General features: G+C 44.0%; 1 protein-coding gene across 9 annotated transcripts in view; it reads left to right on the top strand.

The window, feature by feature from the left end:
• Nucleotides 1–27890, top strand: part of VPS13B (vacuolar protein sorting 13 homolog B) — a 768399-nt gene that overhangs the window by 717594 nt on the left and 22915 nt on the right. For all 9 annotated transcript variants that reach the window (XM_064588058.1, XM_064588057.1, XM_064588054.1 and 6 more), the window contains 6 exons: nt 596–784; nt 3164–3310; nt 5550–5833; nt 8074–8201; nt 8638–8837; nt 23097–23215. In XM_064588058.1, the coding sequence (XP_064444128.1) occupies nt 596–784; nt 3164–3310; nt 5550–5833; nt 8074–8201; nt 8638–8837; nt 23097–23215 (1067 nt within the window). The remainder of the gene's footprint in view (nt 1–595; nt 785–3163; nt 3311–5549; nt 5834–8073; nt 8202–8637; nt 8838–23096; nt 23216–27890) is intronic.

Genomic DNA, 27890 nt, shown 5'->3' with positions numbered 1-27890 from the left:
AAATCAGAATTTCACAGCGAGACTATATTCCATCACAAGAGAACTTTCTTGATAAGGCTAACCCATTTCAAGAAAGCACATAAATCTGTAAGAAAATAGAATGCAAGGAACTCCTAACTGTTTTCCTGGTGGGGAACAATTGTAGAGTCCTTTTTTTGAGCTCTAGTTCATGAACATCTTTATTCAATTGCATTTTTCCTGTGTGGTTTTTTGTTTTTTTTTTTTAATAATCAGATGATGTTACCTTATGGAATTGGAATGTTGACCTACATGTACCTAAGGTTGCATATTATTCTTTAGTCAAATGAAATGAAACCCTCCATTTTTAAGTCTTTGTTATTTATAGGGGAGCCACAGTTTGGGTTGGGGTTTTTTTTCCTGCCATAAATATGAATTCCATTGTGAATCCAAGAAAACATTTCTCTGAGAACTAAAATAAAATGTATGTTGCCATTACAAAAACAAAAACAAAACTCACAAAGGGATTTGGTTGCCTATGTAGACTTATTATATAATATAAAAAACTTCCTGTGAATTGAGGTAAAACTGTCAAAGTTAAGAAAAATACTTTATAATTGAGGCATTATTTTTCCAGGAGGCTTTTCAAATTGGAATATACTGGGCAAATACAAACACTGTGCACAAGTCAGTAGCGATTAAACTGGTCCATAACCTGACGTCTCCAAAGTGGAAAGATGGAGTTAATGGTGAGGTTGTATCATTGGACGAAGAAGGTTTTGTTGATGCTGAAATAAGACTTGGTGCTTTCCCAGGACATCAGAAGGTAGGATCAAAGTCTGTGTGGCTCAGGGGGAATAGCATGCCATCTCTTCAACCTGTTTGATATGAGTCTACCCTTTTCTTTTTAGTCCCTTTTTGGCATCACATGCTCTAGACAATTTATAACAGTGAAACATGTGATTTCTTAGACCTCTCTGTTTCACAGGGTTTTGTTTTTTTTTTTCCTTTACCAGTGATAAAAGCCATGTCACATAATTTATCCAATAACCGCTCTGTTTCAGAACACTCAGCAGTCACTTGATTGATCGTATGTGGGTGAAAAAATGAACTTATTCCAAAATATCAACAAATTATGCTTGGCCTCCTTTTCTTCGAGCGGGAAGTAGAGTTGCTAACATTCTGAGCGCTGAGTGAAAGGACAAACCTCCCATAGCAAAGGTTATGTTCCTGGAAAGGGCATCATGAGCAACATCAACTCTGATCCTCCCATAGAACCTAGGGTTATGAGGGAGTTCTGTTCCTGAACAGAGAAATGGTACCCAGGATGATATGAATACAGAAAACCTACTTCATCAGTTATTTAACTAAATACAAACGGTGTATGATTTTCAGCATCAATCTTTTCTAAAGTCTATGAAAAGCAATTAAGTTGAGTAATACAGTAACAAATCACATTAACCTGTGTGTATGGCAGCACAATATCATCGTGTCCCGTGTTGAGCTCTCACGCTGTACTTCATACTATCTTCGTTATCTTAACCCTCCCAAATCAGAAGAAGAAGGGCTACTTCATCAGAGAAGCACGATTCAGAACGACCCTTCTCTGAGGAGAAGTTAGATTTTGACAGGCATCTTTGAAGAGCTTCTTGAAAAAAAGTGTCATTTGGGAACTTTTTAAAAGTAAATTTCTCTGATACAAAGAAGTTGGTTTCTCTTCGGTATTCAAGGCTGGTATCCATTTCCTCAGAGTTGTCTGGGCAACACATGTTTATGCACTGCTGGCCAAAAGACTGTAACATGGGTGTAAATGGCAAAGAGCTGTAAGCGTGAATCACCCAAAGCTGAAGACTTGTAAGTTGAGATCAACCATCAAAACCTGGAAAAGAATGTCACAGTACACAGTCTAACACCCAATACTTCCAGCACCTCACAAAGTGGCCACAGCAAGTGCTGAATAAATGTGAATGAATGAACAGACTGTTGGAAAATATATTATTATATATATTTGTAACTCCTTTTTCTTTCCTAGCGATTCTCAAACTTTTTAGTCCCAGGACCCCTTTACTCTCTCCAAAATCATTGCAGACCTCTAAAACCCTTTTGTTTATGTGGGTTTTAGCCATTGATACCCATCAAACTAGAAATTAATACAAAAACTTTAGAATGCAAGAAGACACAAACATACATTCTGTTTGCCATGACAGCGATCACATCATAGGTCGTATAACCCCTGGAAAACTCCACTGTACACTCATTAGAGAATTAGAGTGGAAAAGACAATAGCATCTTGATATTATGATTAGGTTTGGACCCCCTAAAAGGATCTCAAAAGACTCCCCCACACACATACCAGGGTCCCAGGCCACACTTTGAGAACTGCTGTCCTGACATTACCACTTACTAAGTGGGGATCGTTAGGCAACGAGTATCTTCTCTGAACACCTGTCCCTCATAAAGCACGGTAAGGGAATGAGAAGATATGTGGAGGTTAAGAGCAGTACCTTAGAATCAGACTGCATGGTTTCCAATCCCAACTGTCTTTATGACCGTGGGCAAGTTACTTAACCTCTTTAAGCCTCACTTCCCTCTTCCATAAAATGGGGCTAAGAATAGCTGCCCCATGTGGGTTTTGTGAGGATTCTGTGAGTTAACACGCATCAATACTGACAACAGGCAGCACGCAAGAAAGCAACATAGGAGGTCCAATCCTTGTTTTGTTTTGTTTTGTTTTATCATCATCACTGTTAAAGTTCTCAGAATGCCCAGTGGTCCGCACTAGGCCTTTGGCAAGGTAGCTGCTGGGATGAGCATGAGGAAAAGGGGGAGGAATGCTTAACTGAATTCTTTATGTTGAAAAGATGAGTGACATCTGTTTACATAAGTGTTTATAAATAAATATTTTGTGAGGGAATTGGTTAAATAACTTGAAAACAAGTCTCTATCACTCTACCATAGCAGCAGAAAGAACTGGTTCACTGGGATACCCTGTTGCAAATAGTGACCCCTTTTAGGGGCGGGGACATTTTTGAGACTGAGGGGGGACTCCGATAAATACTCTGGAACAAAAGGTAAAATTGGTACTATCCTGGGCAAACCGATAGATAAAATGGCCTTTTAAAAATAAGAAATTTTTATATGCCATATAATATTTTTTGCCTTAATGTATTTTATAAAAATTATTCTTTCCTCAATTGTCTTGCAGTTATGTCAATTCTGCATTTCCTCCATGGTGCAGCAGGGCATACAAATTATTCAGATTGAAGACAAGACTATAATAATCAATAATATGCCATATCAAATATTCTTCAAACCGCAGTTATCTGTCTCCAAACCCCACTCTGGAAAGGAGGTAAGCGGTTCATAACCTGACTGATTTGTCTTCAGTTTTGATACATTAGCAATAAGTAAGATTAATTTTTTAGCCTAGAAAAAATAAAAAAGCTAACACCGAATACAGGTAAAAAGAAATTTACTTGTTACTGAATGAAAACCATGGATGTCCTGGGCAGCGCTTCCGAGGTAATTAACGAGCAGAAATCCTACAAAAGCAGCGGATCCTGACACACGGCCGGATTAGTGCCTCCGGCGCCCCATCTGCTCCGGGCTTCAGCACACACTTCTAGCACGCTTGCTAACCCAGAGCCCCAGCAGCAGGGACACGAGCCTGAGGACTGGCCCCTGGGTCTCAGGGAAAAGAACATCTGCCTCCCAGGCTGCGGGCCGAGAGGAGCCATGTGGTCGGAAGGCTGGGCCCCAATGGAGCCAGGGATTTGGGAGCACTGAGTTCTCTGCCCACGAGGAGAGTAACTGTGAAAATGTACCAGCTCATTTATGTGGCCATCTCACTGGCAGAATATGCAGAAAATGAATCCAAGAAGGGTTTTTGATTCACTTCTTTATACAATTAAAATGATCACTTGTATTTTGAGGGAGAAATGAGATCTTTTCAAAGGACTTAAACACATAATATGCTAAGTGGTCTGCTATTGTTTTATGCTATTGAAACTATCACACAGGAACCTATTTCTTTCTTTACCTCTGTCTGCATTTATTTTTATCCCTTTCAGCTCCTAAAAATTACATTAGAACAGTAAAATGGGATGAAAGTCTTACTCTTCTAAGCTTACAGTGCATTATGGTATTTCCAAAAATGTCAGAATAGTAGAATTTCATCTTGGTTCATCAAAGTATTGATAGGATACATGACCAGAAATACCCAGCTGGGACAGAGAGGTCAACAATGTTCGCATTTTAGGTGAGGATTTGGCCAGAGAATGAGCATGTGAGCGGATAATTCTCCTGCTTCTCCCCCCCCTACAGTTTTCTGAGACACTAGGTCAGGGCTTTCCACGCTGACATTTCCTTATCTGAAAATAGGCATAATTTCACACTGCTTGCAGGTTTGGGGTGGCGACTAAATGAGGTAATATGAGTAAAAAGGCTCGACACCCAGGAAATGGTAGTAGCCAGCAGGAGCCACACCACCAGCATTGCAATGACCTGATTTGCCTCGGCTTCCTGGAGACCAGGGGAAGGCCCACGTTCTTCTGGGCAGCTGAGGAGTGTCCCCTTTTTCAACCCCACCCTGCTTCAGGCAGGTGTGCGAACTTTCTTAAAGACACATGCTAATCCCTAGCCTCTCAGGGGAGACCGTGTGGGACAGTGGGAAAACCACCAAACAGGAAGCAGGAAGCCGGGTGCTGGCAGGGCTTTGCCACCTCACCACCTCTGTGATGTTGGACAAGTCGTCAGCTCTCTGGGAAGCAGCTTCCTCAGATATGAAAGAGGAGTTTTAAATAAAGTATCTCTCAAGGTCCTTTTTAAGGCTGAAATCCTGAGACTCTCTACCGTGCCGCAAACCCTGTGGAATTTCAACCGATGGTTGGGATGAGAGTTTCCTCCTCCTCAGGATAAGCCTTACACGAAAATTGTCTTCTATGCTCCCAGTCCATCAGCTCTCTTCTTCCCAAGGCCCCGCAGGGCTCAGGGCTCACCCTTTCGGTTCGGCCATCCCTATCCAAGAGGACTCCCTCCCCAACACGTGGCATGTCTACCCTTACGACATCTGGATTTTTGCAGTACCGGGGGGCCATTGAGGACTTTGCATCACCTTCTAAATCACCTCGGCCTTATCAAGTCTCATTCTGTCTAGGAAAGCAGACCCTGCTCCCACCGCTTGTAATAGGCTCATTAGGGTTTTCTCATGGGACTGGGATTCTAACATGCCCGTGACCCCCACCTGCCTACCTCCTGAGAATCCATGGTTATGGTTTCTTAGAAGCTGTGCCTTCGGGCGCCTGGGTGGCTCAGTTGGTTAAGCGACTGCCTTCGGCTCAGGTCATGATCCTGGAGTCCCGGGATCGAGTCCCGCATTGGGCTCCCTGCTCGGCAGGGAGCCTTCTTCTCCCTCTGACCCTCCCCCCTCTCATGTGCTCTCTCTCTCTCTCTCATTCTCTCTGTCTCAAATAAATAAATAAAATCTTTAAAAAAAAAAAAGAAGAAGAAGAAGCTGTGCCTTCAAAAGCTTAGCTTCTCTCCATTGATGTAGCCACTGTGCTATCTCAGCATTGTCTTTTTCTTTTTTTCAGTATTTTCACGTTCCAGACAGTGCTACTTTCAGCATTTGCCCGGGGGGAGAGCAGCCTGCTGTGAAATCCAGCTCCCTTCCTTGCTGGGACTTAATGCCTGATATCAGCCAGTCACCGCTGGACACATCCCTGCTTCAGAAACAGATCTTGCTGGCCTTTTCTCCCTCGGCAGGTGCCGCCGGCTCCCATTGCTGGAGCCTGCCGGCCATAGTTAGACAAGAGTTTCCCAGACAGAGTGTAGCAGTGCCCTTCGGAAACTGCGGAGGAAATGGCTTCTGCACCAGGTACATCCGTGTGAACGCCCTTCTTTGCTTGTCGGTGCGGCTCTTCATCCAGGTGCCCTGCTCCCTGGATGTAAAACTAGGTTTTACTTTTATTTTTAATGGCTTCTAGACATTGTATGCATTGGGCATATGTTGTGATCACATGGGGCGTGTCCTGGTGTCCCACTGATGAGATTTCTCCCTAGTGCTGATGCAGCTTATCCTGGGGGGGGGGGGTATGATAGTGTTTGTCCCACAGATTAGTGGCAATACATTGCAAGGAAAAGATCGCTTTCTGTGAGGACTTCTTAGCCTCTGTCAAGGGTTAAAATATGAGGGAGGCCAAGTTGGAAAATGCTTTTCCTTTCCCATATTTTACGTCGACTTCAAAATGGAATTTTTCTTTAAAAGTCATTAAGAGAGATAACTTAGATAAATACAAGTCACAGAAGACTCTGTTCTGTGGTTGTTCCTGCACGCAAGTTGCTCCCATTACCCATTACCAATTATGCAAATAACAACCACAGAATCAAGCCGGAGACATGTAATGGTTTGTTCATACTGGACTTTTAGTTTGTGGTTGTTTTGCATGCAATACATCCCTTCTGGAGCTGTCAGGAATAACTTATTTACGGTATATGTAAAAAGTACAAAAGAAAACATATCGTGATCTTACCAGAGGTGCCTTCTTCTCGTAATTGAGAATTTACGGACTTTGAGACTTTAGCTCTCCTAACTTTTTGATGTCTACAGAGATTTCTAGTAGTCATAGTTTAAAAGATAACTTCCTAACTCATGTTATCCATAATAGTAAGGCCCTGTTCCCTACATACATCCCTTCTTCTTTCACAGCATTCAGAAATATCCCTCATTTTATAAACACTTTTCATCTCTGATCCTGGACAGGAGTGGTTATGTTTATATTCTGGATGGAGAAGTTAAGTGTGGGGAGTTTAAGGAAGCATTTTTGAAAGTGATGTGAACCTATGTCGAGAAAACAAAATTTATTTTTAAAACTGAAAGACAAAATCTTAAATAAGATTGCATTTGGGAATGATGTTTAAAATTCTAAGAATTGTAAGACATGATTTTATTAATATAATTTAATCTTATCTATGAATACTAAACTAGATATTAGATTGAAACTACCATATGTTAGTCCTGGCCCCTAGCTTTCTTGGCTAGCAAGAAGAAATTCTCTGAGGTTGGCTTGCCCCGGCTCTTTCAAAATTAGGCTGGGAAAAGAACTTTGGTATGTATCCAAGGACTGCACTCTGCCAGTGAATTCACTTCCTACAGCCCCATCTCCTCCTGTCTCTCTCCTCCCCTCACTCTACAGTGCACGTTGGATGGTGTTATTAAGATGATTTCCCCAAATGCTAACGGACAGCTCACTTTGGCATTTCAGGCAAATACTGTCTTTGGGAAGGACTCACACTGGTGAACAGGATAAATGGCAAATGAGAAATTCTTCAACGCATTATCAACTCCTCTTCATCCGTGTAAACTAAGGGCCCCATTTGGCAAATAACCGATTCCTTTGGTTAATTTGATCAGTCCATGCAATTTAAACTGCAGAGAGGATTTTTTTTTTTCCTGTTTTGATATGAAATATTGTTTGGTCGTCTGTGGTGTGAACTGGAAAGTTTCTGTCTCTCCATTGCAGGGCAGCCTGTGCCCACACAGCCGTTTTTCCAGTGCCAATTAAGACTGCTTTGCCCTTGGTGGTCTAAGTGGAGATCATGTAAAGTACGGTGATGTTGTGAATATTGACAGCGGGCGTTATGAGCCTGCCTACCTTTAGAATATAAAAAGAGCAAGCACCCAGATTCTCTAGCATTCCTTCTAAAAGTGCATCAGCTCCTCTTATGCCAAAACTTACCAGGCACTGCTGAGGAAGAAGGCACTCCATGTGAAGAGGAAAGCAGGGTAGGAGGCAGGGTTAGTGCAAGGTTGGCTCTAATTCTCTCTAACTGGTAGACGTTATGTTTTTCCCCTTTTAAATAATTTTTTACGTCTTTGAATATTTTATGATAATCATACGTTAACGTTGTGAAAAAAATCGGGAAAGCTATAATTAGCGTATGACAGTTAATGGATGAGAGGGTGGCCTCCTTTCTCTGGAAACATTTCCTCTGGTGGATAAAAGAGAAGGCATTGTAGAGTGGTGAATATTACAAATCTGAATAAATATGGACCAGGAGAGTAAGCATTCATTTTTTTCTAAAGCACTTCTGTCATTTGATCTGCTTTCGTTCTAGGGCAGTAACACTGACATATCAAGAACACTTTGGAGTGACTTACTTAACCCTCTCAGAAGACCCTAGTCCTCGAATAATTTTCCACAACAGATGTCCAGTAACAATCCTTATAAAGGAAAACATTAAAGGTATATTTTATAGCATTGAATTAAATCATATAAAACCTATATTCTTTGCGGAGGTTTTTAATTCAGTAGCTACCCGTGATCCTGTGGAGAATGTTTAAATAAAAGTATCATTCAGGGGCACCTGGGTGGCTCAGTCATTAGGCATCTGCCTACGGCTCAGGTCATGAACCTGGGATCCAGCCCCGCATCGGGCTCCCTGCTCAACGGGAGGCCTCCTTCTCCCTCTCCCACTCCCCCTGCTTGTGTTCCTTCTCTCGCTGTGTCTCTCTCTCTCTCTCTGTCAAATAAATAAATAACATAAAATCTTTGAAAAAAAAAAAAAGTGTCATTCATCCCTCTTCAAGAAGTTTCCCCTGCCGCATTATGTTTAATATCCCTTTGTCTTTGTCTTCAAGGCCTAAGTCTGCATATGCCTTTTTTTTTTTTTTTATTTCAGATATTCCAAAGTTTGAGGTTTATTGCAGAAGAATTCCTTCTGAGTGCTCAATTCATCATGAACTATATCATCAGATTTCCAGTTATCCAGACTGTAAGACCAAAGACTTACTTCCCAGCCTCTTCCTGAGAGTGGAATCTCTGGAGGACGTAACAACGGAGTGGAGTGATGCTGTCGACATCAACAACCAGGGGACACAGGTCAGTGAGCCATGCGTCTTCCTGCCACGGCCCAGACACAGATTCCCTTTTCTAAGGGTTCCATGCTTATCTATTTTTGAACAGTTTTCCAAACGCTGCACTTCTTGTCTCTGTGAGGATGCATGTGTATCCATTTTTACGTCCTCATGTGGTTATAAATTCTCCAATACAAGTCTGTATCTCCAAAATGTACTTACAACTGTTAACCAGCATGGAGCACTTGGTAAAGGCAAGCCCCTTTTGGGTCTAATCCAAGGTCAAAAAGGAAATACAGTTGTTAGACTTCTCTATGTAGAGGGTAGTCCTACTGTCCAGATTTTAGGAAAATCATAATGCCAACCCTAGATTCGTCCCCTCTTTTGAAAGTTTCAAAACTTAATCTAAAAATACACATATTTTTGCTGAAAGTACATAACAGTCTGCAAATATAAGTACAGTTTAAAAACCCTGAACAGATAAATGTCCCGATTTGTCTGTCTTACTCTCCGTGTTGGTGGTGGTTTATTTTTATTGAAAATGGCATATGATCCCAGCATTTCATTTCTGCGGTGCTGAAAATTTGCCAAGGTTAGGTGTATGACTAAAAACACACACTGTCGCACAGCCCTCCCCGCTCTCTAGTCCGTCATCACCGACAGGAAACTGTCCTCCCCAGCCTCCCTCCGCTCAGCCCCCGGGGACCACTGCTGTCCTTGGTGTCTCTGAGCTTGGCAGGTTCGAGGCACCTCGTGTGAGTGGAACCACACCACACTTGTCCTGTCGTGCCGGCTAGTTTCACGCAGCCTAGTTAGTGTCTTCGGTGTTTGTCCGTGCTGCGCCGTGCGTCGCCGCTTCCTTCCATTTTAGGGCTGAGTGATCTATGCTGTACTTTGTTACGGTTCTTTCACACCCTGGTCGTTCATTCGTAGGTCCCATTTACTGTAATGGTTACAAGACACCTATTAAATGTATAAATATATTTACCGTAATAACAATTATCATTTAATAATTGCTTACTGTACGTCAAGCATCGTGCTGAACACTTTGCATTCATTCCTCTCTAACCCTGCCATAGCCGTACACGACAGGACGATGATCTCCACGTTACACAAGTGAAAACTGAGACCTCCAGAAGTAGCACGGCCTAATTCCCTTGTGTTATAAGAGAAGGAACTGGGGTGTGATCCACACCTGCCTGACTCCAAAGCACTGCTCCATACCGCTGTGCTATGAATCCTACTTCCCTGCCTGGGATTCCTGAACTCCCTCTTCCCCAGCTGGCACATTCTTTCTCATCTCCCAAGAGATTCTCTCTCTTCCCCTCACTGCAAAGTCTCCTCCCCACTACCAGCCCCTCCACATGTTCATATAACATTTGCAACATTTAATTGCATTTCTTTCTTTTTTTTTTTTTTAAGATTTTTATTTATTTGAGAGAGAGAGCAAGCGAGCCCGAGTGGGGGAGAGGGGGGAGGAGAGGAGCAGAGAGAGAAGCAGACTTCCCGCTGAACAGGGAGCCCAATGTGGGGCTGGATCCCAGGACCCCAACTGACTGAGCCACCCAGGTGCCCCTGCAATTATTTCTTTAAGTGATTTCCTACCAAGTTAGAATTCCTGGTGGTCAGATACCTGCCTTATTCATCCTCAGCCCGCAGCAGAGTGCCTGTCAGCACCCTAAGAGTAAATATCAAATCAGTAAATGAATGAATGAATGAGAAGATGAGATTAGGCGAGAGAGATGGTGTGAAGGAAGGAAAGAGAGCCCCAGGTCTAACCTTGGGAAAGGCCAGCGTGTCAGTGCAGGGCAGCAAAAGAGACGGAGAGGAAGAGGCAGAGGGGCAGGGGGCAGACAGAGCCTCTGGAGGACAAAGTTTACAGGCTGTCAAATGGTGGAAAGAGGGAAGCAAGGTAGCAAGTGGAAATGACAAGTTCAGAGTGGGTGGAAGGGAGGGAGTGGAGGAACATGTGAGAATTGTTTCTGGTCTCCGTGCTGCAGGGGCGGAGTCAGTCAAGGAGAAGTGGGGAGGACAGTGAGGAGCGGCCGGGGAGGCAAGTCCAAGGCCCAGGGAGTGTAGTTGTGCTGGAACAGGAGGACCTCGTAGAAAAGAGGTGGGGATGGACATAGGTTAGGGAGAGCTGTTTGGAGAGAGGGACCGGGAAAGTGAGTGTGAATTGACCCTCCGAGGACTTAAGTTTATTGTGAAGTATGGAGTAAATCATCCACTAAGAGGGAGAGGGAAAGGGCTGGGGGTCTGGGGAGAGAAGTAGCTGAGGAAACAGACGAAGGATGTGGCCAGGGACAGGTGCAGGACTAGCCGGGGGCCCCAGTCACCTTGGAGACCTGCATTCGTAGTGGCCCCAATTACAGGGGAGCGGTTTCTGTCAGCAGTACTCACTGGCTGCACACTGAAAACCTGCTGGATCTGCGCAGCCCCAGGAGACGCTCCTGGTCTCATTAACGTACAAAATAAAGATTGCAAGCTGCCCAAGGGTTCCTGAACTCCTCTGCATCGGTTTGAAGATTTTTCAAACTTTGCTTGCTTCTGTAGGTCTAGGGAGTTCTTGACAATAGGCATTCTGCCTGCCAAACCTTATTTCAGGGATTCCCGTTCACTCTAAATTTCCTCAAACCTTTGTAGTCACAGATACTTCAAAGCTAGGAGGAGTACTCTTTCCAACACCCTTATCATCCCTGGTCTGAGCACCCAGCAAAGGCTCACGTTCCCATTAATCTTGGAGGAGCTGTGTGCCATATGTCCCGCAGACCATGGCTCACTTCCTACTCTGCAGGAAGATTTGTTTCAGACCCTCACCAACATCTCCTCGGTAATACACCACAGCATGTAAATCACCGGGGAGCGAAGGGCGCTGTGTCCTCTGATGAAAGGAAGCAGCCCTTCTATAGAAGTGAGTTTGTCTTCCAGGAGCCTTTCCTCAGCCCGGGGTCTGAGCCCCGTGACGCGAATTTCAAAGCTGACCTTAAAAAAGCAGGATAAAAGCACCGTAAAATCCCCAATCTGCCTCAAGGAAGACAGCTCCTTTAGCTCTCGCCGGTGATCGGCCCTCGCCTCAGCTCTGGAAATAGGACAGTGTCATGTCATATAATTTCGAAATGGAATATGACAGGGAACATTCAGAAAGTAAGTTTATAATCACACAAAGAGGTATTCTTTGGCTCAGGAGTTATTGGGAAGGCCTGACAGCACGTAGGCCACAAAATTCTGACCGTTTTTGGAGGGGGCTGTCCTGGGTCGTGTTAGTAGCTCACACCTGCTAGAAGACATCCCCTGCTTGCTCACCAGAGGCCCTGAAGTAGCAGCTGGTGCTCTTATCCTGAACTTTCCAGTGGGTGGGAGCCTGACTCCAGGGGAAAACATCTCTAGATTCTGAACACATAAGTAAAGACATAAAAAATGAGCTTTCGTTGAGCATTTTAAGTCACAGTTTTGATCCCATCAGGAAAACAGTTTAGAATCCTGCCTAGTTTATGGGACTGCAGCTTCCGATAATCAGAAACCTTATTTTCGTTAGCGCTAGGCAGTATTTTTTTGAATAAAAAGGTAACAAAGGAAACGTAGCTGCCGTTTAACTAACGCAAACACTGAGAAGCATGCGTCAGTCACCAATCGACAAATACTGAGTCTCTAATACGTGCCAGACGCTGTCACTTGGTAGTGGGACCACGTGAAATACAGTGAACGGGAGGGAACGCTGCCCTTGCACTTGGGAGATGCCACGTGGGGGAGACAGATAATAAGCCAGCGCTCCCCAGGCTGTCGTATTGTGAACTCTGGAAGCAACTGCGAAGGGCAGGTCAGTTGTCCTGCTAGGATGTACAGCAGACGAGCTTGAGAGGCCAAGAAGTACCTCTCCAGTAAGAGACCTCGCATCTCTGCCTTCAAGTTGAACAGGCATGAAGTAGACAAAGTGGGAGATTTTTCTCGGCGGAAAGAGCAACATGTTTGAAGCTTCGGTGCTCAGAGAGGGAGCCTGGTCGCTTTGTGGATCTAAATGCCAGTGTGGCCAGAGTGCCAGATAAAGGAAAAGGGGGCAGGAGGGGGACTAGTGAGGCAGTTCAAGGCCAAACCCAGCCAGATTCAGTATCTGCAACCAAGGATTTGGGTTTTTATCTTAAGAGCCATGGGAAGTCTTTGACTTGTTATGAAAAGCAATTTCTGAGCCATTGAAACAGCAAAGAAGAATGAGCAGTTTGCACCCCAGAAGGTTTGCAGGTGTGTTTTCTTCTAAAAAGATCCAGTAAATTCTCATAATCTTTGACACTTAGCAGAAGTGTTCCATGGAGTCAGTGTCACCAGGATTTTCTTCTCCGTGTGTGTGTGGAAGATGGGGAGTAACGGTCTTTCATGTTTCTGTAGCTCTCTACCATTTACAAAGTGCCCTCATATCCACAGTCTCCATTCTTTCGTTCATTTATTCGGCAAGCTTTAATTGAGGAACTATCCAGGGCCAAACCCTTTGCCCCGAACAAGGCCTTACTCCTGCTCCAAGGACCTGAGCATTAGTAAATAAATGCAGTCAAGTGGAGTAAGTCCCAAGACAGAGCCTTTGATCACGGCAAAAATTCTAGGATCGTTAGGGCAATAATTTTTCTGTTTATTTTCCTGATGAGAGGTTTGAGGCTTAAAGAGTCATCAGCTAGGTGGTTTATAACTAAGCAGGATCAGGCTGGAACCGGGATCTGCCCACATGTGACCCAGTCTTGTTTTTCCTGTACCAAACAGAGGTCCCTGTCTGTTCTTTGGAGTCCAGCCCTGGCTACAGATATTGCTACCTGAAGGTTCATGAAAGCACAGGTTAGAAGAGCTTTTCTACTTTCCCCTCTGTGCAGGGCAAGAGTCCCTCCCGTGCCATCTCCCCTCAGTGTTCTGGCTCGGGCTTACTCCAGTAGTGACTATAGGAAAGTTTCTGCTCGTGTCGAGGTGAAAACCCTCCCTCCGTGGCACCCACTCATTCATCCTTGTTTTACCCTCTGGGGCATCACAGACTGTTTACTTCCCCTCTAATATAGCAACACTACAATTATTTGAAGGCCGTCTCAACATCTTCTCTTAAGTATTCCCTTATCCAGGCCAAGCATTTCTGGTTCCTTGAATCATTCCTTCAGTAAATGTGATTTCCAGACCCATCACCACAGTTACCCTTGTCTGAATACACTAGTGTGTTATGTTCCCTTTTAAAAATCTGGCAGCGAGAATTATACATAGTATTCCAAATGTGGTCTAACCAGCTATTACCTCCCTATGCTTCCATTAATAAAGTAGAAGATTGAGTTAGCTTTTTATTAACAAGTTCAGACTGTTTGTTATTATTGAACTTGTGGTCAACCACATCCCCCAGGTCTTTATCATATGACTCGCTGTACAGTTGACTTTTTGAACCCAGGGACAGGACTTTGCATTTATCCCCCAAAAATTAAATCTTGTTGCTGTTGGCCTAGTCCAGCTTGTTGAAATCCCTTAAAAAAAATTTGTGATGCTGTCATCCAACATATTAAGTATCCTTGGTAGCTTTATGTCATCTATAGATGTGGTAAGCACGCGTTCTACGTGTTCGTCCAAGTCATTAATAAATATGTCGAACGGGACAAGTCCAAGGTCTCCATGCTGTGGTGAATCGCTAGATACCTCCCTAACGCGTGGCCTCAGGCATCCACTAATGCATCAAAGTGCACGGTCATCTAGCCCACATTTCTTAAATAAGAAAACGCATCTGAAAGCTTTTTTTAAGCCATACTATATAAGATGTTTCTTATCTTATTTACAAGGTTATCATAAGACACTTTGCTAAGTGCCCTGATTAACCAGGACTCAAGTATGTAATCAGTCCACTTGGTGCAGATCAGACAGAGGTAATAACCCTGAGCACTAATGCTTAAAGGGCATGTAGTCATTTTCCGACATACCTTCAGCCTCCATCCAGGAATCTTTACATAGAAAAAAAGTTACCAACCCAAGGGAATATCTGATTTATAAAACGTGCAGTAAATACATTTTGACTTTTTGCTTACTTCACTCGCCTTCCCCTACATCCCATATCAAGGCCAGAACAGATACCAGCAAGTTGGTACCCACTTCAGAACATCAGCCAAGTGCCCTGGTCTAGAGTCTTCTGTGTGTTTACAGTTTGTTCCAGCCGAGTCACACCTGCTCTTAAAGATACTTGGGAGTAAGGATTTCCCTAAATATTTTTCAGAATTATACCCAGAGTATCACTGTTTAGTTTTCGCCCTTATCCAACCTTTTCTCATTTTAGAAACTGATCATTTTGGAAATTCATCTCCCTTCTTTTCCTCTCTAGGAGATCGAATCTCATTGCTTTCGCTACCAACTATCATCCAGTCACTCTCAGATCTGTCTCTGGCCCCTGCATCTCTCCTGAGCTCCAAGTCAGTGTTCTTCACCAACCACCAGACATCTCCACCTGAAACTCACAAGCTCCTCAAACCCAGCATGTCTGAAACCAAGTGATCATTTTCCATTCCCCAAGCCAGCTCTCTTAGAGTTGCTACTCCCCAGTATACAAACCTTAAATAATATTTAGGTAAATTTGTATTGAATTCCTGCTTTATGTCAAGCACTCTACAAATACTATCATTAGTCCCTGCCACATCCCTTGAAGGTAGATGCTACCTAAAGCCCAGGGAGGTCACCTTGCACAAAGCAAGTGGCCTGGGATCCAAGCTCCAACTGTCCAGCTTCTGAGCCCATATTTTTCCTACTGCACCCCAGTGCCTTCCCCCGCACACATCCTATAAATCACCAGCTTCTGGCAGAAATTCCTCAAAAATGTCTCTGGATCTGCCCCTTCTCTCTGTGACCATGGTCTACTTCTGGCCTTTTACCCATCATCCCTCTCCCAGAGTTTGGCAATAGCCCCTCAAAGGACCTCTCTGGTGTCAGCCTCATCACCTCCAACTCTGTCTCCACAACTGCCACCCAAGTGATTACTAAAACACAGAGTCCAGCCCAGAGGAGGCTCTCCAGGCCACTAGACTGCTTAAAACAAACCACCACCTGAGACCAACCAGGCTGCATCTCACTCCCGTATTCCCTCCACAGGTGAGGGGTCAGGTCCATAGCACATACACAGATCTCTTCTTCCCTTCAAAGCCTAAGTCTTAACTTCATCCATATCATGGTTTTCCTTCCTCAGATATTTTCTCACAAGCCACTCCATCTAGAGGTAGAAGTAGTACCTTTTCAATTTATTCCTTCCCAAAATAGGGAGTAAAAATTTTTATGAAAAATGAATGTTAGCCAAAGGTCAGAACAAATAGAATTGCTGATTGACTTATCTGCAGATCTATTAATGGAGGCTGAGTATCTGCCCCCCACAAGCTGGAGACCCAGGAAAACCATAGGTGTAATTCAGTGCGGGTCCAAAGGCCCGAGAACCAAGGGAGCTGATGGTATAAATTCACCAGGAGGAGTTGAAATGAGATGTCCTAGCTCAACAGTGAGGCAGGGGGAAAGGGGGCAAATGATTCCTTCCTCTCCCTTTTGTTCTATTCAGGCCCTCTACAGACTGGATGTTGCCCCCAACACACACATTGGAGAAGGCAGTCTATGGAGCCCACTGATTGAAATACTAATCCCATCCAGAAACATCCTCACAGACACATCCATAAATAATGCTTAACCTGGGCACCCTCTGGCCAATCAGGTTGACACAAAATTACTTATCACAAAAAGAAAGTAAAAATCTGAGGTGGGAGCACCAGGAGTCAAGTAAAAGAAAGAGAACTGGAAAGGGAAGAGGCCCAGCAAGGTGTATCCTCTGTCTGCTGTAGCCCGGGTGGAGAGGAAATCAGTAAAATATTGGAGGAGGGGCGCGCAGAAGGAGTTTTAATAACAGTTGTACCTGTTACGGAAGTCTACCTCAGCTGCAGTGCTGGGATGCTTTATAACTCCCCCCAGATTATCCCTGGACTGCCACACAGAGCCTACAGGGAAAAAGAGGGAGACAGGGGAAGAGAGACTTTCAGGAATTCATCCTTTTATTTCCTCTGTCCCCTTGTAACTTATTAACTTAGTAAAATTAAATTGGTATCATTTTTTAAAATACTGTTTACTGGACATAAATCTAATAAGCAATCATTTTAATAAGGATAACTGGATATGTTAGAAAAGCACAAATTATTTTAAAGTGTTTCTTACTTATAATCGTAGTAGAAGACAACATAGTAAGTGGAGGGCAGGACATAGGCCTGGGATGGTGTTCCATCCCACACGCAGGAGAGAAAGTCTTACTGATCAGAGTATCCAACACAGATACAAAGGGCAAAACACAGAGTATCCTCCAAGGGTTTAGTGGTCAGGGCAGCAAATCTACGATATGTTGCCCAATAGCCCCCCACACTCCCCCCCACATCAGTATGAAGTGAAGAAAGAACAAACACCCGATGCTGGCGCTGATCAGGACTGGCTAGCTCACTGGGCAGTAACAAACAGCTCGGCAACAACAACAGAAAATCCCCCTTGGTCATCAGTCATGTCATCGTCCCTTTTACCACACGTGGAACAAACAAATTGCCTCCCCAGCGTTCTATCCAGTCACCACATCCCACTGGAAATCCAGTACTTCGGAACGACTCTCTGAGTCTGCACGTTGACTCCTTTCATCTGGAGGGCTGTGAGCTCATGTCCTCCTCCTTTCCCCCCATTTTACAAGAAGCATAACCATTATAAGCCCTCCAGAATGGAAAGGGGAAGAATGAGAGACATAATGGCAGCCCCTCATCCATGACAATTTGGAAAATTTTCTGAGCACGTAATTGTGGGGTCTCTGAGCCCTGTTTCTACTCTTGGAACTGCTTTCTTACCATTTTTCTTCTAGTCCCTGGCTCTACCCTCAAGAGATCTTCCTCTGTCACATCTGAAGCTCATATTATTGAGTCTCAAGCAATCACAGTCTCTTTTAGTCAAGGCCTGTGAGTTTATTGGGCAGTAGTCATTTCCCAAGAACTATTTGATTCCAGAGAATTCATGAACTGACAACCACATCCATGGTCCTTTTCAAGGCATATTTCTGTGCTATCTTGTTTCTTTGCCTCTCTAGATTTAAGAGAGCTTCTGTGGCAAACTTATACTTTTAAGCTAAACTTTCTTCTGAGTCACTTTAACAATTGATGAGGTTTTAACAGTGAGTGTGATGCCTATATGTAACCCTAGGGCAGAGTATTAATCTGCCTTCATATTCACTAAACTTTGGTCTCTTGATGTTTGAGGTTTAAAAGCATTTCTAGCCTTGCAAGGCCCTGAATTTCTGGAATCTCTCTCTTCTCTTTCATTTTTATTTGCAAACTGGCCAATTGTTTCCTGAGCTCATCTCTTCTTCAGAATACATTGCCAGAGACAGCCAATAGCAGCCAACACACACTATTAATGTTTTGTTTCCAAACCTCATCTTCTGGAGGCACAATTGGATTAGGTTTATAATCTGCCTATAATCAGGTAATCCCAGACAACAGTCTTACTAAATGTCTGCTACTTCATAACATGAATTGCCACTTTAATATCTTTCAGTATCAATTCCTACTGCCTGACCATTAAGCCAAGGACTCCTATTTTAGGTTTTTGCTGGAACCCTACTTCTAGTACCAATATCTATATTAGTTAGGATAAGCTAAGTTATGCTGCCTCTCAGAATCCTAGCATTTCTTCTTGCTCATGCTTTGTGCCTAGGGAGCTCTGTTCTACATGGTCACTCAGGGATGCAGGTTGGTGGAGTCTCCATCACCTTCTGTCTGCCCCACTGTAAAAAGCCACCCCAAAACCTAGAGGCTTGAAAATGATTAACGTCTCATGAGTCTGAAGGTTTGTTTGGGTGATTTTTCTGCAGGATGAGCCTGGGATCACTCATGCAGCCACATTCGGTTGGAAGTTGGCAGAGGGAGGATTTCAGCTGGAGAGTCTGGGCATCTCTCTCACCATGTGGTCTTTCCTCTGTAGGGAGGCTAAACCAGACTCCCTCACATGGTTGGCAGGAGGGCAAACCCCAGGAAGCAAGCTTTATCAGGCTTCTTGCCTCGTGTTTGCTGATACTCCATCAGCTGATGGCAGTCACAGCCAAGCTCTGGATCAGCAGAAGGGACTAAGCAAGGGCCTGGAAGCTGGGTGTGCAGGTCCTTGCCTGTATAACACTCTGCCACAACCAGCTAGACCAGGAGTCAGCCAGTTTTTTCTTCAAAAAGTTTCTTCTTTTTCTTCAGTAAGCATTTTAGGCTTTAGAGACAATATGTAAATAAGTGAGCATAGCTATTATCCCCATAAAACTTAATTTACAATTAACAGGCCGTGGATTGGATTTGTCCTGCCACTGATCTAGAACATAAAGCCTGTATTCGGCCTCTGCAGCAGGAGAAGAAGACTAGCTCTTTTATGCTTTGGCTCAGAAGTAACACTTGTCAATTCTATCTTTAGCTCTTTGACCAGAACTTAGTCACATGGCCATACCTAAACCACAAGGGGGTGAGGAGTATACTCCTGTTCTGTGCCTGGAAGGAGATAGGTATGGGGGGACACTAGAAGTCTCTACCTCAGGAACCATGTTGAGATGATATCCATTCAGATCTTGATTGCATACCAGGTACTGGTTATAAGTACTGAAGAAAATGGACACAAAACCATTGCCCTCATGAGTTATACAGAGATCATGATGATTAATATATGAAGAGGGAGAAGCAAGTTACTCATCTCTGCCCTGGAACTATTAGTTACTATTACCTCATCATTTGTGTACTTGGCTTTTTCACCAGCTAAGCTGAGAGCAGTTTGAGGGTATGATTAGATCTTTTTGGTCCCTGGGGCACCTGGGTGGCTCAGTCGGTTAAGCATCTGACTCTTGATTTCTGCTCAGGTCACGATCTCAGGGTCGTGTGATGATCTCGGGGTCATGAGATCAAGCCCCGCATCAGGCTCCCTACTCAGCAGGGGGTCTGCTTGTCTCTCCCTCTTTGTCTGCTCCCCCCCCCTTGTGTGCTCTCTCTCTCCCCCCAAAATAAATAAATAAATCTTAAAAAAAAAAAAAAAAAAGGATCTTCCCCATCCCTAATACAGTGCCTTGCTTTTTGTAGGTGCACTTTAAGTATCAAATAACTGGTTGAATGACTAAATGACCAAACCGTCAAAACAAAATAAGGATTAACTTTAAAACTTCTGTGGGAACCTAGGTGCAGGTGCCTAATTTCTCTGGCAGTTAGATACCTAACTCCCTAATCCCTAGAGCTGCCACTGTACAAAATGCTTGGCATTGTGAGCTGTTTCTGTACCTGTGAAAAGAGATATGAACTAAAAGTCCATGTTTCTTCCATTCTAGTGGTAAGTGAAAGGAACACCCAGCAAAATTTTTCTCCATAGTCCAGATTTTTGACGAGAAGTAGTACCTTGAAGATTTAGGTCCACTTGCTTGTTTCAGAGTCCCTTGGGCAGTTAACAAAAAACATCAGCTTGACCTATCTTTACTATCTTAGAAGGAACTAGTATCCTTTCTCATTTCATAATGCCTAAGGATGACTTTGAGTTTGAACACAGCAATAAATATTTCCCTTTTTGATCCTCTCCCTCCCTCCTTTGAGGGTTGATAGTTCTCTCCTAAAACCCTGGGACATGCACTGAAGTTACAGTCACTGAGAGAGGGAAATACAGATGGGAGGGAGCACAGGGCCTTAGAAAGGTTTGTGCCAAATGAATAATCCCACATCTATAAGCCTAGTAAAAAAAAAAGCAGTTGACTTGGGGCGCCTGGGTGGCTCAGTCAGTACTCTTGATTTCTGCTCAGTTCATGATCTCGGGGCCATGGGATGGAGCCCCACGCCGAGCCCCACTTCAGGCTCCACGCTCAGCAGGGAGTCTGCATCTGTCCCTGTCCCTCTGCCCTTCCCCCTCTCACATCATGCATTCTCTCTCTCTCAGATAAATAATCTTTTTTAAAAAAGCAGTTGACTTACTTTGTATATCATACAGAATAATAAATGTGAATGTTTCTGAAATAATACCTGTTTTGTTTTAGATTCATGAGCTGAGCCATTCCAGATTTTGTCCTAGTCAAGTTCAATTTTTTTTTTAAGATTTAATTTATTTATTCATGAGAGACAGAGACAGAGAGAGAGGCAGAGGGAGAAGCAGGCTCCCAAGGAGCAGGGAGCCCGACGTGGGACTCGATCCCAGGACCCTGGGATCATGACCTGAGCCGAAGGCAGACGCTTAACCATCTGAGCCACCCAGGCACCCAAGTTCAATTTTTTTTTAAAGATTTTATTTATATTTCTGAGAGAGAGAGCGTGAGCACGAGTTGGGTGAGAGGCAGAGAGAGAAGCAGGCTTTCCACTGAGCAGGGAGCCCGATGCGGGACTCGATCCCAGGACTCCAGGATCATGACGTGAGCCAAAGGCAGACGCTTAACCGACTGAGCCACCCAGGCGCCCCAAGTTCAGTTTTTACCTTAGAACAGATAAGGCAAATTCAGGATACAGGGTCTTTAGAAACATATTTTTGCAAAACAATCCATTTGGGAAACACGTCCATAGAGAACAGACTCCACTCCTGCCATCAAACTGACGAGCTAGTCATTGGGTCAGGTGTATAAACAGGTGGCTGTGCTGCAAACACTACAGATTTGTGACCAAACAGAAATATGGTTAAAGTACTTTAGGGACGTCAGAGTAAGTATCAAGCTGAGCAAAGGAATAAGAAACCTAGAGAGTACCTTCATGGAGAAAGGTATCCTTAAGGAGTATGGGCAAAGGTACACAGGATCTGGAAAGGACCCATGTGGGGAGGGGCGCAGGGGTGCCGAGTGGCAGACAAGGGCCTAAGCTAAAGCAGTGGCCGTGGGACGGAAGAGAAGGCACTAGGGGAGGGGCCTGCGGAGGGGGAGCATCTGCGGGCCACCACACTGCAGGAGCTGAGCGGGAGATGTGATGGCCAGCCGCACGGCCCAGGGTGCTGCACGCAGTCAGGATTTCTTTTTTCTTTTTTTTTTTTTTTAAAGATTTTATTTATTTATTTGACAGAGAAAGACACAGTGAGAGAGGGAACACAAGCAGGGGGAGTGGGAGAGGGAGAAGCAGACTCCCTGCTGAGCAGGGAGCCCGATGCAGGACTCGATCCAGGGACTCCAGGGTCATGACCTGAGCCGAAGGCAGTCGCTTAACCAACTGAGCCACCCAGGCACCCTCCCGCAGTCAGGATTTCTGAAGGAGGCGCCCTCATGCACGAAAGAAGCCCGGTGACATTGAAGTCACGTCCCAGTTTGAGCCTGTGACTCTCTTCCTGCGGTTCTGTGTACTCTCTCTCCGGTTCCTCCGCATACGGTCAGAATTAGAGTACATTCATTCCCTGTCAGGCAGGCACCGAGCTCTGTTCCTTCATCCAGGAATTTTCAGCCTTCTTTTATTGACTGTCCTAGCAATAATAAAGGGCCCAGACTTGGACTGAACTGATACTGCAAGTTATCAAAATCCACATTCCCAAACACAGGAGGTTCTTGCCCCTACTCTCAGGTAGTGCTGGCTGTGAACATGATGTTCCTGGAGTTGTTTTTCAAACAGTTCTGTTCTGCTTTCAGATATTTATCCATTTAAGCAACCTATTTAATGCTAAAAGGACATCTGTTACTGCTGGCCTGGCACCTGGCTTCTAAGGTGGAAGTTTTCTGGGGCTTAGTCCACCTTCCCGTGGAAGAAAAATTCATTTTGACTCCAGGCAAATGAAGTTATCTGACATTATTGTTACAAGTTATGTGAGGGACTGAGGGGCCTTGAGAGGATTATGGCATGGTAGGTTTTCTGGTACATTTCTGTGTCCCCAGGATAGAAGGGCATCCTCATGGTAGTAAGTCAACACTCAAGAGTCTGAAAGTTTTTTGCATGTTGCATTTCAAGTCCTGAGTTTCAGGGGATTATTTTCCACAGAGATTCATATGCACACATAAAGCCAGCCCATGGCTGGGCTCCAGCCCACACAGAGCTATTTGCCAATTCCAAAGAAGCAGAGAATGAAGACACTCATGCCCTGTCATCCATCATTGTTTTTTGCTCTGAACCTTACAGCTGGATATTGAAAAATCTGGATTTGATCTTTCTTTTTTGTTGTTTTTTTTTTTTTTCAAGTCAGCTGAATAGCCTACACACATAGATATAAAGAAATATAACCAGCAAGTGTTTGTGGCATCGAATCAGAACTTAAGACATTTGAAGGCAACCATTTCAGTAGTGTTTCTTACTTCTTTTTAATCAGATTTTGAATATTCTTCTCACAGGTTGTGTTCCTGACTGGCTTTGGCTATGTATATGTGGACATTGTCCTCCAGTGTGGCACGGTCTTCGTCACTGTGGCCCCAGAAGGAAAAGTGGGACCTAGTTTAACCGCTACCAATAGGTAGGAATAATTGTTATCCCAGTGACAGTATGGTAAGCTTTCCCTTTATAAAGTCATAAACCTGCTATTTATCATTCTTTATCATCTCTATATACACATTATAGCTTTTGGTGAATTATGTAATCCATAAGGATATGGTTATTAGCATTAAATCATACCTATAAAAAGTAGCAATATATTATCTTCTTTGGTACCCCTTCCGGTGGTAAGTTTAACAAACTGACTTACAAACTAAGACATGCATCTTAGAATTTTATATTAGTTAGACACTGGGGAGGGTATGTGCTCTGGGTAAGCGCTGTGAATTGTGCAAGACTGTTGAATCTCAGATCTGTACCTCTGAAACAAATAATGCAATATATGTTAAGAAAAAAAAAGAAGATAGCAGGAGGGGAAGAATGAAGGGGGGGAATCAGAAGGGTAGACGAACCATGAGAGACGATGGACTCTGAAAAACAAACTGAGGGTTCTAGAGGGGAGGGGGGTGGGAGGATGGGTTAGCCTGGTGGTGGGTATTGAGGAGGGCACGTTCTGCATGGAGCACTGGGTGTTATGCACAAACAATGAATCAGGGAACACTACATCTAAAACTAATGATGTAATGTATGGGGATTAACATAACAATAAAAAATAAATCCAGAAAAAAAAAAGAATTATATATTAGCATTAGCATGAAATGCAAATTAATACTTCTGTATCCAGTTGACAACCTAGTAATTAGTAATCTGACTTAGCAATTAGAGCTGCATCAAAAATAAACTCACCTCTTATTTAGAGTGTTGCCATCAGGTCTTACACTCATGAACCAAAGAGTTAATATGCATAATTTAAAGGAACTCCTGTAATCCAGTAGGAATAGTATGAAGCTAGCCCCTCTTTCTAAAAGAAGAGGCACATGCATGACCAGGAAATTCTAGGAAGAGAAAATATAAGTAATCAAAGAAATGCAAATTTAAGTAAGCTATTACCAAAGTAATGATGTGCCATCATATACAGTTCAAGTGGAAGTGTAAACTGTTGCCACTTTCTGGAAAGCACTTGAGCAACATGTATTAAGAGCTTTAAAATCCCTTTGGCCTGGGGGTGCCTGGGTGGCTCAGTCAGTTAGGTGTCCGACTCTTGATCTCAGCTCAGGTCTTAATCTCAGGGTCGTGAATTTAAGCCCCGCGTTTGGCTCCATGCTGGGCTGACTCCACACTAGGCGTGGAGCCTACTTAAGAAAAAAAATCCCTTTGGCTTGGAAACTCCACTTTTATTTTCTTTTTTAAGATTTTATTTACTTATTCGAGAGAGCGCATGAGTGCATGCGTGCGTGCATGAGCCTGGGGGAGGGGCAGAGGCAGAGGGAGAAGCAGACTCCCCGCTGAGCAGGGACCCTGACATGGGGGCTTGATCCCAGGACCCTGAGCCGAAGGCAGACGCTCAGCCGACTGAGCCACCCAGGCGCCCCTTGGAAACTCCACTTTTAAGAATTCTCAGAGTTTAAGGGTCAAAGCAGTGGTGAGAGAAGTGGGCTAAGACAGAGATTTATCATATTGCCACTTAGAGTGGCAAAATATTTCGAGCACAAATGCCCAGCAGTAGGGGAACAGATGGTACATAAATGGTATATCCACAGAAAAAAGGTTTACAGGCTTTCAGTGGAATAGAAAAATGCATGTGATAAATCTAAGATAAAGCAAACAGAATATAAAATTGAATATACAAATATGACCAGTCCTGTATCATACACACACAAACACCCACACACACACATAAATACTTCTCTGCTCACACATGCTCACACACATATGCAGAGAAAACATTCCTAGAACTAAAACTCAAAAGAAGAAACCAAATTTTTAATAGATGCAGGGGTTATAAGTGATTATCTAATAATTTTCTGCATTTTAATTTTCTACAAGAAGAATTTAGTTTAGCATCAGAAGTTTATTATTAAAATTTTATTTAAAATGTAAAATAATAATACCAACTTCCATACATTTGTATAAGCCCTTTTCTAAAAAAGTTCCTTGCTTTTCACATATGGTTAAGAAATTATTAATTTCGACCTGCCAAATTATTATTAATTTGAACTTACAATGTTTCAGACAAGGTTGGGTAGAATGTTTTCTTTGCCCAAGAGTGTTTGTAAAAAATCAACAGCATAACAAAATTGGAGACTTAATATAAAATTATATAACACAAACTTTCAAGCCTATACAACAATTTCAGAAATATTTGTCTAGGGCATTAATAGTGCATTATTAATCATAGTAGCAACAACTTATACATTCAGTGGTAGAAGTAGGAAAGGGACAGATATTTACTAATATTCCCTCAATTCATTTATTCAAATATTTTTTAAGTGCTTACTGGATTCCAGGTGCTATCCTAGGGATGGGGATACAACGGTGACCAAAAAGACCAAAATCCCTTCTTTTGAGAAAATGATCACGTTCTCATAGATGTAGAATGGAACACAGAGAATAAACATAATAAAAAAGGAAAATTTATGGTACAGTAGAAGGTTGGCTTTTTGCAGGGATAGAAACAGCTGGGTAGAAAGACCAGGAATGCCAGGCCACAGGGACAGAGAGAGTAATTTTTAAAAACCAGTATAGGTAAGCCTCACCACGAAGTGATATTTGAGCAAAGACTCAAAAGCTGCGAGGGAGTTAATAATGTGGCTATCTGGTGGGAAAGCTTCCTGACAGAGGGCACAGCCGGTTCAAAGGTCTGAAGTAGCGTGCCTGGCACGTTGGAGGAGCAGGGAAGAGGCCAGTGTGGGCCAGAGTGGGCGAAAGTGAAAGTCGTAGCACCTGAGGTCGGAGAGGTGAGGGCTAGAAGAGCGGGACTTGGGTAGGGCTTAGCTTTGATTCTGAACGAAGTGGGGAAATCACTGGATCACTTCACTTGAGTGAAGAAGTGACATGATCTGACCTAAATTTTTAGGAACTCGCTGGCTGCCTCACTGAAGTAGACCACAGAGAAGCAAGGGTGGAAGCAGGGAGACTAGTGAAGAGATTGTTACAGTTATTCACACTAGAGATGCCAGTGGCCTAGACTGTGGTGGGATCAGTGGAAGTGGGAGGAAATGGTCAGATTCTGGATGTGCTTTCTAAGAAAAAGCCAATGGGATTTCCCTGAGGCATTGGGTAAGGGTTGAAAATAGGAGTATCAAGGAGGACTCCCAAATATGTGTTCTAACAAGGGATGGGATGTGGTTGCCATTAACTGAGATAGGAGGGGCACCTGGGTGGCTCAGTCGGTTAAGCGTCTGCCTTAGGCTCAGGTCATGATCTCAGGGTCCTGGGATCAAGTCCCACATCGGGCTCCCTGCTCAGTGGGGAGTCTGCTTCTCCCTCTCCCTCTGCTGCTGACCCCACTTGTGCTCACTCACTCTCTCTCAAGTAAATAAATAAAATCTTAAAAAAAAAAAAAAAACTGAGCTAGGAGAGACCATATGTAGCTCGGGGTGGGGGGTAAGATCTGGAGTTTGATGACAGACATGACAAGTTGAGACGACTAGTGAGTCTGGAGAGGCGTTTAGATACCGGAGGCTGCAGTCGGGTAGCTCTGAGCTGATGACGTGACTGGGAGTCCTCAGCACAGAGACAGCATATCAGGCCATGGGACTGGATGAGGTCTGCAAGGGCTGAGCCTTGGGCACCTGAATCTGTAGGGGTCAGGGAGAAGGGGAGGAGGTCACACGGCGACTGAGGATGGGGGACCACAAGTAGAAGAGCCAAGAGAAGACAGATAGAAGGAATGTTTCCAGACAGGGGGAGTTATCGACAAGGTGAAATACCATTGTAGGTCAAGTGAGCCACAGACCAAAAGGCCGTCAGTGAAAGGCTAAGTGACAAGGAAGTCACTTGGTAAGAGTCGCTCTGGTGGACTGTGGGGACGGAAGCTGCTTGGAGCAAGGGGAAGAGGGAATGGAAGGCAGCCCGCAGACAGTGCGTGTAGAAGTTTTTATGGGGGGAGCAGAAAACTGAGGAGTAGCCAGAGGGCTACTAGCCCCAGGCCTCAGCCCCTGGGCCTATAAGAAATCCAGTGGTAGGCCGTTAGTAATGAAGAAAAAGACGAGGATGGAGGAGAGGGAGGCTGGAGTGATGCCCTGGAGCAGGGGAGGGCTGGAAGATTTCCTGCACCATGGAGGGCTTGGCCCGAGGCAGGAGCGCAGCAGGTCAGCTCTGGAAATGGTGGGGGAGCAGAGCCCACGGCCGAGACATGGCTAGATGGGCCGGGGTCCTGGGGATGAATGTAAGTTTTCTTGTTTGCTTTACTTCAAGGTAAGGAGTTTTGGTTATTTGATTTTACCTTTCTGCCCTGAGATGATCGTGATAGAGAATTAGTGCACAAACACTAGAATTTTGGAGTAAAAATCTGGTGTTGAGAACGGAAGCACATACAGAACATGACAAGAACTTGTAATAGTCCCATAGGGAACATTTCCCAATGCTGTTGTGGGAATGTGACCGGTTCTGTCCAGACACCATGAACTGAAAGTTGAATTCTTATTTGTTTTTTATGAGAATCTGACGGAATATCAGGAGGTGTGTAATAAGGCACTGTTGGGGACGGGGGAAGGAAGGAAGGAGGGAAGGGAGGGAGGGAGGGAGGGAACAAAGGAGAGAAGAAAAGGAAAGAAAGCAAACGAAGAGCAGAGGGACACTGATGTTCTTCTCCC

The sequence above is a fragment of the Mirounga angustirostris genome, unplaced genomic scaffold (genome assembly GCF_029215605.1).
Source record: "Mirounga angustirostris isolate CCGP_5_RB_7025 unplaced genomic scaffold, mMirAng1.0.hap1 SCAF_4, whole genome shotgun sequence".
Classification (NCBI taxonomy): domain Eukaryota; kingdom Metazoa; phylum Chordata; class Mammalia; order Carnivora; family Phocidae; genus Mirounga; species Mirounga angustirostris.
Note: the sequence above shows the minus strand (reverse complement) of the source record. Positions and strands in the feature narration are given on the sequence as shown.